This window comes from Austrofundulus limnaeus, unplaced genomic scaffold (assembly GCF_001266775.1).
Source record: "Austrofundulus limnaeus strain Quisiro unplaced genomic scaffold, Austrofundulus_limnaeus-1.0 Scaffold93, whole genome shotgun sequence".
NCBI lineage: Eukaryota > Metazoa > Chordata > Actinopteri > Cyprinodontiformes > Rivulidae > Austrofundulus > Austrofundulus limnaeus.
The window spans coordinates 611,684-623,009 of NW_013952495.1; the positions used below are offsets into that span (position 1 = coordinate 611,684).

The following is an 11,326-nucleotide window of genomic DNA, read 5'->3' on the forward strand; positions in this document are numbered from 1 at the left end:
ATATATATATATATATATAGTGTGACTCATGAGCACTATGCCACCATCCAGATTCTATAGTAAAAGAAAACCTTTGACAACCAGTTTTGGAAACTTTAGTCCATGAAAATGTTCATTGAGGTCACGATACCGTTTGGATGAGTTTGAGGAAGGGCTCTGCTCCTGTGGTTTCTATTGATCTCGTGTCCATACAGGAATGATAGAAGTCTTGAGTCTTCTGAATGGCTGAACTGTTTGATTGCTTGTTGGTCTCTAACCGAGTGACAGAAAACAAATATTAAATCATAGGTTTTCCAAAGCCATTGTATTTGTTCTTATGTGGTGTGGGTTCATCTCTGGTCAAGGTACAGAGGAGTGTGGAAATGTTTCACCAAGATTTTCCCACCTACATCCAGATGGAACCATCTTACCTAAAATCTTCCTGAGGTTCTGCAGCAGTGCAGTTTTTCGGCTCAGGATTTTGTCCTCCACCGGCCTTCTGTTTATTGTTTCCTCACTTTGCGTCTCTGGCCAAGCTGACTTTTCCATCCAGTTTTGTGGATGGCCTGGTATACCCTCACCTCTTTGTCTGCCCCCGCTCTTATGTGATGATCTAGATCCACATTTGGACGAGAACTGATCACAGGGCTGAGTGAAGGGATCAGGAGACGTGGACAGACGTGCTTCGGCCCACTGACAGGCCGGGGACAGACACGGGCTCACTAAAGAAAACAAAGAAAAGAGTTACACTAAATGACAGAGCTGTGGCTTTACTGTCCTCACACTGATGTATGTTTTTACAGGCCTACCCGTGGCTGTACTGTTCCTGCGGAGACTGTGAAAGTAGTAGAAAAGTCCTACAATAGCAGCGCAGATAGTCAATACTAAAATGAGGAGAAGCACTCGCTGATGTTTTATCCACAGCGGCTTTTCTTGGTGCTCGAGGGTCGACGGTTGCTCTTGTTGTCGAGCAGGATGGACTTGGTTCTGTTGCTGATGGGTATCTTGAGCAGAGGGTGGAAGCTGTGATAAATGTGGAGGCTGAGGAGAACTCCTCTCAGGTTCTGATTGTGACGGTGGCTGAAGCGACAGTTTAGGCAGGATCTGTGCAAAGAAAACGAGCGGCTCAGTCAAAACCAGGGACTAATTTAGTAAATTACTGAGGGCTGTAATGTACAGTAGAAAGAAACAGGTTAGTTTTCTTCTAAGGTCTCTGTTTTTTACAGCTTCATTGTCCCACCWTGTCTCCCTCTCATTCATGTTTTCTGCCTTGTGAAAGAAATATGTTCAGTGGAGAGCCTGAATTAAAGCAGGAGACCAGTTCAGTTATCAGACTTGTATATGTAAAGTTACCACCTCACAGCGCTGAGCCAATCACTTGGAATTAAGTCAAGTCATGATATGATGGTAAATAAGGAAGTTCACTTTCCTATCAGGTGACTTGACTCTCAGACAGGCAACGCTACGAYAATAAAACTTTAGGTTTGTGTTTGGTGCAAGGTGTATTTTAACTAAAAAGACTTGTTGCTAACTCAGAAACAGTCTACAAACAGTAAAAATCAGTGAAACAAGATCATTGCACATTGATAATAAAAATATTCAAAACCTCAATAAAGAATATGTTGAAGCAATAAAATATCTGACTTGTTTCTCAWTTTTATTCTTTACTCTTCCACCTGCTCCCTATTCTCACTGCAGACCACCATGCTGTCTATCATTGTTCATGGTGACCCCAACTTTACACTGTCCACCCCTTCATCACCTCTGCAAACAGGTGTCTGATGAAATCTGTCACTCCTACCACACATCTCACCACTGTGTCATTGTCCAACATGTCCTGTACCRCACATTTTTCATACAACTTCCTCCTACAGTACAGTTTGGTTGAGTAAATGTAACAAGATTTACTTGCATTACTTGTGTAAATCTTGTTACCTTTACTCAACTTGCTTGAGTGGAACCACTTGAACCACTTTAAGTAAATTCAACAAATCTTTTTTTTTTGAGTATACAAAGCAACAGTATGACTAAAAGTGAATAWACAGTGAATATGATTATAATGAAATAAGATTGCTCAAAAACRCTGTAAAAACATGCTAAAACTATTTGATTTAGAATATCAGTAAAGTTAAAGAAGCCAGAAATATGTCAAAAGACCAAAAAAACAGACCATCAAACTGAACCTTTGAAATGAAGGCTTTAGTAATGTATTTAAAGACTGTTTCCTCATTTAAACCTTTGAATACACCCAAAACAGTAAATTGTCAACACAGATGAGTTTATGTTGATGTAACCACAGAATAACACACCATTTATTTCAGCTTTCAGAATATATTCAGCTAAATAATTTTAAAAATAATGGCCATAAAAGTGATTTTCCTTTGGTCAAAAAAAAATGCACCACAGCTGCAAAACAAGATAAAACAGCTTTTTTAATGAGCAAACACACGAGTGGTTTTTCTTTAGTGTTCTTGTTCTGTACAGGTGGTTCTAAAAGATCCCTCCTCCCTCAGTCAAAAGAATGTACATTTTCAAAAAAAATCCTATTTAAACTGAATCATTTTCCACAAAACAAGTTTCAAATCATTGCATTGAATTTGTTTCAGTTACAATTTTCAAGTTGTCAGTGTCCTGTAAATGCTGTTTTTAAAAATCAACTAAAAATGAAATACTCATTAAATTGGCCTTAAACATATATTTTATGCAAACTGCTGATCTGAAACCTGACATTAATAATTTCCAAGAAACATAAATGTTTAAAACTAAGTGTGAACACAGCTGAACTATAGTTTAACGTCTGGTTTTTAAGACCTTACCTCAAGCTCTACTGAAGTTTGACTCATTCTTGCTGTGTTTTGTTTGTATGCCATCTCCAGTGTCTTTTCACGTCCTCCTGCTGCCTCTGTGTCAAACTGTGGGTCATCTCTGCTCTGTATCACTGTCCATCTCTTGCATTTTTTCTTGTCTGAAACTCTGATAAAAAAAAAACTGCAGGTTTACTCTTTCCCTCCTGTTGGAAACATGAAGAAAGGATGGACTAACGGTCTGATTTCTTTAGATGAGGACGATTTGAGGCGGCTGAACTCATAAAGACTTCTTCTCTGTGCATTCAAACTTATGGCTGGGACTGGTGAGTTAACACTTTGCTTTGGTGCTACTTGGTGGGAGAGGGGGTGTCTTCTTCCTAGAAAGGATCTACACACACATCAGCTATCGTCACTACGTCACTATCAGCACCACACATGGCTGCTAACCACTGATAGAGAAGCCTTTGGTGTGTCGACGAGAGTCTGAGAGAAAACAACTTTCACTGTCGTCACACAGGGGCTAACATAAAAAAACCTGTCTGAGATAAACACACACACACAAAGAAACTCAGAGCATCCAAAACAGTTGTTTAATTAGTAATTGTCTTTAATTTGAGCTTTTCGATTCAATCAGAAAAAGGAAGGACTAAATGATGTTTTAACACATCCACATGTAACAAATGTATAAAACAAGGTTTTAAGAAAAGACAAGGCAACCACATTTCAGACAACAATGTACAATGTGTGATATCGTCATATCTAAAATACACAGTGATGGTAAAGACATAAAGGTGGTGCATACTACAGAGGACATAATACTAGAAGTAAAGCATGCATCACTACAGTCGTGTTTCGTTGGTCGTTCTGTCAAAGCAAGTAACAAGACTGAGAACCTAAGTAAAGAGCAGTACAACACAGTAACGTCAGGTTAAAATGAAAATACATGTGAGTGAAATACAGTACAGAAGTTAGGATAAAGTGGTAAATAACTGATATGAAGAAACTCAAGTACAATGGTTGAATAATGAAATGAGTAGTGGTATTCACAATAATAATAAAAAAGAAAATACGTTACAGCTTGACGTTTTCATCTGCTTACATTTGGTCACTGTTTTAATACCTGCAACTGAACGATYATATTCTATAACCAAGACAGGCCGTTAGAGTTCAGGTACACGCATAGTTTTAATACTTTTAACAGTAGATCCATAAATTACCTTTTTTTAAGGAAAAGATTGATAGAAATACCTACTACCATGTTTCTATTTTTTTAAATATGTGCAGGAATTGTTTAGCCTTAAAGTGACACTAAAATACTTATTACTTTTATTTTTTAAAACTTTAATTCAATATTAATTTTATTTTTTTAACTTTAATTCAATATGGCACTGTGCAAGATCACATAACAAGTCCTGTTTTCAGCCTTGCTGCTGAGGGAACTGATCTGTTTTCAAAACGAGATCCCAAGAAAAGGAATCTGTGCTCGTTTCGTTTGCTCAGCATTTCTGCAATAAAAAGACATGCATCTAAAAATACTGTTTAAATCAGCTCTACATTAACTTTAAGGAATGGCAGATTGTTTTAAATTTGCCTTAATACAGAGAAAACGAGAGGACGTCCATTCAAACGCATGCCTGGAAATCGAGAAATTCACATCACAGAAACTAACAGCAACATTCACTATTTGTTCATCTTTGTTTATTCTTATTTAAATTTTTTTTTTGCAGTTGCATTGCAGGCCTTGATGACTTTAATACGCAATCAGAGGTGATTTAAAGCACTTTTCTAGGCAGGAAAGCATCGACAGCCACATTTGCAGGCACAACATTTGACAAAGTCTTGAACCAAAGTGGTTTAAAACGTGTGACGATGGAGGTTTTAACCTGTTGATACTACTGTCTGTGTGYGAAATTTTCAGTTCTTGGTCCTATTTACATTATTTAGGCAAGATACAAAGAAAGGCAACTTTATCAGATGGCTCTTGTGCAAGTTATGCTGTAATTTAAGCGTAAACTTTGATTTGGCACAAAATCTATGCTACAAGAGGGAGATTGGAACGTCTGGAATAATAACTGAAAGAGAGTTTAGCTCAGTGCAGTACATTACCTCTGCACTGATTAAAGAGGACAAACACAAGAGGGACACTACGCTGCATGCAGACGTACTTACTCCACAATGCACACTCTCTCTTGTACACACAAACACACATTTACTGAATAAAGCCCTGTTGCAAAGGCAAATATGCAGCTGAGTAAATCCTGTGCTTTTGGTTCATGTTTGATCTGAGTGTCGCTGCAGCAGCCAATCACTGCGCAGCCTGCTTGGCTCGTTTGGTGTGGCACTTCATACACAGGATCCTGCCATCCAGTGGGTAGCAGCCGTTTTCATCTGCCTCGATGGAGAGAGGCCGAGCGCAGTCCTGCGAAGTAAAATGAAAGACATTTGTTGATGCTTTCTGGGTTTGAATTCAGATATGATGCCAGTGGCTGAGTTTCCCACCTCACAGCGGTAACACTTGAGGTGGAAGTTTTTGTCCAGGGCCACCACTCGGACCGTGTCCTCGCTGCCCGGTGCGGGAACAATGGGTTCATTACAGCTCACACACAGAGGAGAGAAACGCCTGCAACAGGGAGGAGGAGAGGGCATTAGCATTTCACAAGACTGAATCTATGTGGTTTTCTAACATCTAAAATAATTAAAAGGTCTAGATTTCTTTAGAGGAACACATATCCCTAACAGTATTTCACGCCAAACGTTTTAAATGACAAGAATGGAGTTATAGCTATTTTAGTCAAACTTTGTAAACCTGTAAAATCTTGCAGGATTTTTATTGCTAAGGGTTTATGTTGGAGATAACATCTGCTTCTGCCACACCCAAGCTCAATATCAGAAAATTTTACTGAGGCTATTTTCACATTACATGTAAAAGTGACTATTGCCAACTGTCAACATCTGAGTTGCCGAGCAGCTGAGTGGAGGAAGCTGTTGACGCGCCCGTTGTTCAAAAGGAAGAAAAAATCCAAGCTGCAATTCAAGCTCCTTTAATGGCATTAATCCTCAAAGATCCATGGCAAAAACAAGCGTCCATATTCCAAGGCAGTGAGAAACAAGCAATCGAGGGCCAAAGTATCAATTTTAAGCACAAAGTTCCCAAGGCTTAAAGGCGGTCAGCAAAAGTTTGACTTCCCCCATCACCCACTCAGAAGGGATGACAAAATCATCACCGTGAGCCAACAGCTGATCTTAAATTACTATTAACACCATGTGACCTCAGTATCTGCCTATTCACCACATTCCGGCCTCTAATTATTACGTCATTACAGTAATAATTACACATCAGACGCAATAACTTAAGACATATTACATCACAAATACACAATAAGACAGCGTAACATCTTCAATAGTCCAATAGTCATTTACACTTTTTTTTTTGCAATCAAGTCAAATCTGTGTTTTTGGCCTAAATGCAATTCATATCATGTTTATTATGACAGTTTAAACACAACAAAACATTTATTCTTTTTCCATAGAAGGTCAGGTCACTTTAATATGTAGTACTAAATCAGAAACATCTGATGAAAAGCGACTGCTGTCTGAACAAACTTTTCATCCAACCTTTAGGTCTCTGAGGTAGGGGTATACAATATTATCTATACCAACATCATGAACTCTGAATGTCGTTGAGCTCAGAGTTTTGTGTTGGAAATCTCTTTCAGCTGCATTCAAACCAAATTTGAATCCAAACAGACACACAGGCAGTGGGTCATGAGCCTGCTAAAAGTAATGGAGGGAGAGGTGCTGCTGTAGCTGCCTCTTCCCTCCAACTCATTTCTGTAATCCGGACAGAGTTAAGCTCAAAACCTCTAAAACTGTCACGATGTAAATAMCAAGCTTATTGTGACATATTGAAAAGATATTTAAAAATATTTTTATCCCTGCTCTTTTGTAAGAACCCAACAGAGACGTAACACRTTGTGAGTTGCCACCTGTGGTAATCCTGGACACAGTATGGGTTGTTGTTGTCGTCGGTGATGAAGGGCGCCCCGTCGAGTACGCAGGAGCAGGTGCTGCAGCGGAAACAGTGAGTGTGGAAACATTGTCCCACAGCCTTCAGCACGCGGTCCGTGATTCTCTCCCCACATCGAGAGCACACGGCCAGGGAACTCTGAGGACCAAACAAGTTAGAGAAATATTAAGCACTTTGCAGGTAGAAGAAATCTGAATGCTTGTTTCACACAATGAAGTGTGGCTCGCTGGAAGAAGTTGTTGATGAGTCGATAAAATAAATCAAAGCCAAAATGTCTCCTTCAGAATAAATGTTTCTACTCTGCATTGACAAATGCACTAAATATTTCACAAACATTTGTTTCCTCACCATGTAACAGTCCTCGCACTGCGGCGAGCCGTCCCTGTCGTAGAACTGCAAGCCCTGCAGGGGGCGATGGCAGCTCATGCAACAGAAGCAGTTGGAGTGGAAGAGTTTATCCATGGCCCTCACTGCAGGCTGAGTACGAGACAGAGCCTCACCACACTTCCCACAAACCTCTGCACAAAAGRTAAAGTCAAATATAACATTTTAAGTTTACAGAGTTTGATTAAAACAGCTGTCCTTTTTTATAAAATGCTCTTATTTTAGAACTCTAGCAGGTGATTTGCCGGCAGTCAATTTTTTTTAACCTTTAATTTCTCTAAATAACACTGACAACTTCCTGAAACACTTATTCAAGATGCAAAAACTAGCAGCCTCTCAATGACAGTAATTAACAACACCTACACACCATTTGTCTTCATTACTACAGATCATTGTGGTGTAAAAAAGATTTATTTAATGATTTTCTCCTCAGTGTATGGAGCGGCTGCTGCTTCTTTTCCGTTGACTGCTCAGAGCCAGGCAGTGGGCTACGTAGTGCAAAGAGGTCTCTAATTCAATGCCACAGGCATCACACAGACCATTGTCATAGAGTCCCATCACCATTGTGTGGTTGTTGGGCAGGATGTGCCCAGTGCCCACCCCAGCCAGTGTACTTAAAAGTATTTCTTGTCAGGACAATGAGAGCTTTCCCAAACCTAAGGTTTGGGCTGTTTATCAGTCCCTGTGCCTGTCTGCAGTCAGTCATGTTTGACTGCACGAGTGACGATGTGTGAGATATGTGCGAATATGTTTGTACCCGTTGGAGGGGAGGTGATGACAGGAGCATGTCTGTCCATGTTTTTGATGAATTCCTTGGTCATGTTCTCCAGCTCTTCCACTTCCCTCATGTTTAGAGGGACACCACCACCTGGGATAGAAACTGGGCCAGGAGGGGATGGCTGTTCAAAAATAAACAGAGAAATGCATCATTACATATATAAAAGGGATTTTTTCTGTCAAGTAAATATTTTGCACTGTCTGTGCTTTTTAACGTTACAAGCGAAGCTAAAAGTTGGACGGCACCGTTGATGCAGGGCTGGTTTTCATCGGCTGGGTAAAGGAAGAGGGTGGAGATGTCATCATGGTCTTGGGTTGAGGAGGAGGCGGCACAGCAGCAGAAGGGTTCGCATTCACCTGACYCCCAAAAGGAGGAGTCTTCACATGATTAGGGACTGGGGGTGTAGTCACGTTATTTGTCGGAGCAGGAGGTGCAGGTGGAGCTGCAGGAGGAGGAGGAGGGAACGAGCTGGTGGCTGTGGGAAAGGAAGGCTTTGGTGCGATGCTGGTTTGGTTCAGGTTCTGGTTGATTTTTTGTGCCAGTGAAGCAGATGATGTCGTGGATTTCCCTCCGAAGCTGGACTTAGGAGCCACAGCGGGAGCAGAGTTTGGAGCAGAGCTGTTGTTGGGCTGTCTGTTTGTTCTGGCTTTGAGTTCTTCTGCCCAGGGTGCAGGAGGAGGGCGGTCTCCCATCTCAGGAGGTGGGAGGAAGGAAAGTGCTGGTTTGGGAGCTGTTGGAGGGGCTGAAGGTCTGAGTGTCTGTGCTGCTGAATGCTGGCTTGGTAACTGTGGATAAATAACAGAATAATCTCTTTACAGATGATTCACGTCAAAAGGAGCAACACAGATAATACTCATTCAGGGCTAAATTAATTTTCTTTTACCAAAACTATAATTCACCAGAGATGAATTTCATTGCTTATTGAAATGCTGCAAGCAGACACCTTTTCTATTAAATGTGGGACAATGATTGAGGTAAAACCTGGAAGTGCTCTGCAGTCTGAGCTTATCAGAAGTGCTCCGTCTTTCTGACATTTATTTTGCCGTTTTGAGCCAACGGTATTCTGCTCTGATTCAGTACCTCCCAGTCAGATAAAACGCTCCATTTATGGCCCTTTCACTGCAGCTCTGGCAGCGCGCTCTGGCTCGATCACACTCTCAACTCGCTTCAGTGTGCATCGCTCTCCTTTTCTGCACGCGTCTCCTTTCACAGCATGAATCACCGGCAACCTTACTTTTTTGTTTTCTCTTCCCGTCTGGTGTGCACTTCACTTCCAATTGAGCTTTCAACCTCAACAGATGAGCGGCTTGTGAAACCACCCTGGCACGTCTCCAAACAATGTCCAACTAACCTCACTTTACTTGTTTTTCTCCCCCTTTTAGATTCAAATCTTTGCTGAAGTCAAAACCCACCGACATTTTCTTTTGTTTCTGTTTCTCTTCAGATTTAAATGAAGGATTGATCTGAATGTCTGGCGTTTTGTTTCAGTGTATTCCTCACTGGTTTTGCTGCATACCTTGGGATTAAAAGGTCCCCTGGTCTCCATCTCGGACAACAAGTCAGTCAGAGAATCAAGCTGTTTGTCAAAGCTGGTCTGCTTTGCCATTGTTCTCTAGCAGAGGAAGACAGGAGAGGGAAGTAAATCACAGAAAGTACATACATTAATAATAGAACTAAAGAAACTCACTAAAAGTTAAAACTGCAAAATTAAATGTCACCCAATTAAAAAACATTATTGCAAACTGCAAAATCTAAGTTAAAAAAGCCAATTTTTGAGGACAGTAATGGACAAAAGCTTTATTTGAGGATGATGAAATAATGATTTTTTTTTCATTTTGTTTCCTGGTTAGAGGAGAGCCGTCTCTCCTCTGGTTTGTTCATCAAAAAGCATTTAGCATAAACTTTGTTCAAACATGATGTATACTCTTGCTTTCATCATCAATCCATGTTTTTATTATTATTTTAATGCGCTGTAATATTTATTCTTTAAACCTAATTCATTTGTAGCTTAAATCTGCTTGAGTCAGTGCTAGATCAAACATTTCTGGGAACGTTTCATGTCTAAAAACACAGACAATAATCCTATTAGAAACAAGAACCCTGTCAAGTCAATTTCATCATAAAAGATAAAAACAGGGAAAAAATGAGTAAACACCTGGTCAGACAATATTGTCTTAATGTGCTGATACATGCAGCAAAAAGACCAGAATCATGCAGACASCAGTGTTTAAAAGGTCTGTGACTCACCTGTGGGGTCCCAGCAGCATTAGGAAAACTGGTGCTGGASACAGGAAGAGGTGGAGGAGGAGGGGGAGCGGGACAGGCGGGAAGACAGGCACTCTCCTGAGGGGGAGCAGGGAGGGGCAGGTCATCTGCCACGGGAGGTGGAGCAGGGAAGGCGGGAGCGATGTCAGAGGATGGGTTAATGCATTCAGCAGGAGGGGCCGGCAAATCATCCAGTGGAGGAGGAGGGGGTGGGAAGTCTGCCAAATAAATAAAATAGGAGGGTTGATTGATTAAAAAACACCTCAAAACAAAAGCTTTACTTTTTAAGTTTTTATGATGATCCACTTATGTGTCGGAGAGTACTTAAAATATTTATATATAAAGATTATAAAGGTAATAAAGGAAAGAACCTCTAAAAAGCATGATTGGGCTAATTCAAAGTACATTTTAAATGCTTCATTTGACAGGTTTTTAGCAGGAACACTGAGATCATGAGCCACAAACCAATGGTGATGTAGCTTTATGGCATCTGTTTCAGATGATGTAAGTGTAAAATAAAAGCCTCAGACGTGCGTGTGTGTGTGTGTGTGTGTGTGTGTGTGTGTGTGTGTGTGTGTGTAGTGATTGGTTAAAGGCACAAATGCAGCACAAGACACTGTTACAAAAATAAATTGTGAGCATCTGTAAAATGTCTTCTACATACAAAAGCTCTTAACATAGGCCTTTGAAATTGTCAATAGGAAAAAAACAAAGAAACCGTTGGTAAAGTCCAGGCTAGGGCTGCAACTAACGATTACTTTAATWATCGATAAATTTGTTGATTATTTTTTCGATTAATCGGCCAAATCATTAAAACACTTAATTACATAAATATGAGTAGATATAAATTAAGTTAACTTCATAAGGATGCAAGTTATTGATAATGAATTAATCTGAAGTTGATTTGTCTTATAGATTGATTAACAATTAATTAATAAGCAGCCATTTCTTTTGAATGGAGTTTTCTCTTGAATCAAGAGGGTCTTCCCATAAATGATTTTTTTTATAATCTCCTGAATTAAAAAACAGAAGCACATAATACATATTTTAACAATTTATTTTGCCAGCTGTATTAAATACTGACTG

At 40.1% G+C, this 11,326-nt stretch overlaps 2 protein-coding genes across 4 annotated transcripts in view; both read right to left on the minus strand.

Moving 5' to 3' along the window:
* Positions 1 to 3,116, minus strand: part of kel (Kell metallo-endopeptidase (Kell blood group)) — a 12,733-nt gene extending 9,617 nt beyond the window's left edge. The window contains exons 1-4 of the mRNA XM_014012598.1: positions 2,796 to 3,116; positions 789 to 1,083; positions 411 to 701; positions 131 to 252 (exon numbers count right to left, since the gene is read on the minus strand). Coding sequence (XP_013868052.1) covers positions 131 to 252; positions 411 to 701; positions 789 to 1,083; positions 2,796 to 2,849 — 762 coding nt within the window. The 5' untranslated portion in view covers positions 2,850 to 3,116. The remainder of the gene's footprint in view (positions 1 to 130; positions 253 to 410; positions 702 to 788; positions 1,084 to 2,795) is intronic.
* A 246-nt stretch (positions 3,117 to 3,362) lies between these two features.
* Positions 3,363 to 11,326, minus strand: part of zyx (zyxin) — a 16,591-nt gene continuing 8,627 nt past the window's right edge. For 2 of the 3 annotated variants that reach the window (XM_014012601.1, XM_014012600.1), the window contains exons 3-10: positions 10,223 to 10,458; positions 9,492 to 9,587; positions 8,221 to 8,760; positions 7,955 to 8,096; positions 7,162 to 7,331; positions 6,773 to 6,951; positions 5,286 to 5,406; positions 3,371 to 5,205 (exon numbers count right to left, since the gene is read on the minus strand). In XM_014012601.1, the coding sequence (XP_013868055.1) occupies positions 5,092 to 5,205; positions 5,286 to 5,406; positions 6,773 to 6,951; positions 7,162 to 7,331; positions 7,955 to 8,096; positions 8,221 to 8,760; positions 9,492 to 9,587; positions 10,223 to 10,458 (1,598 nt within the window). In that variant the 3' untranslated portion in view covers positions 3,371 to 5,091. Of the gene's footprint in view, positions 5,206 to 5,285; positions 5,407 to 6,772; positions 6,952 to 7,161; positions 7,332 to 7,954; positions 8,097 to 8,220; positions 8,761 to 9,491; positions 9,588 to 10,222; positions 10,459 to 11,326 lie in introns of all 3 variants that reach the window. The other variant, XM_014012602.1, reaches the window with a different exon arrangement.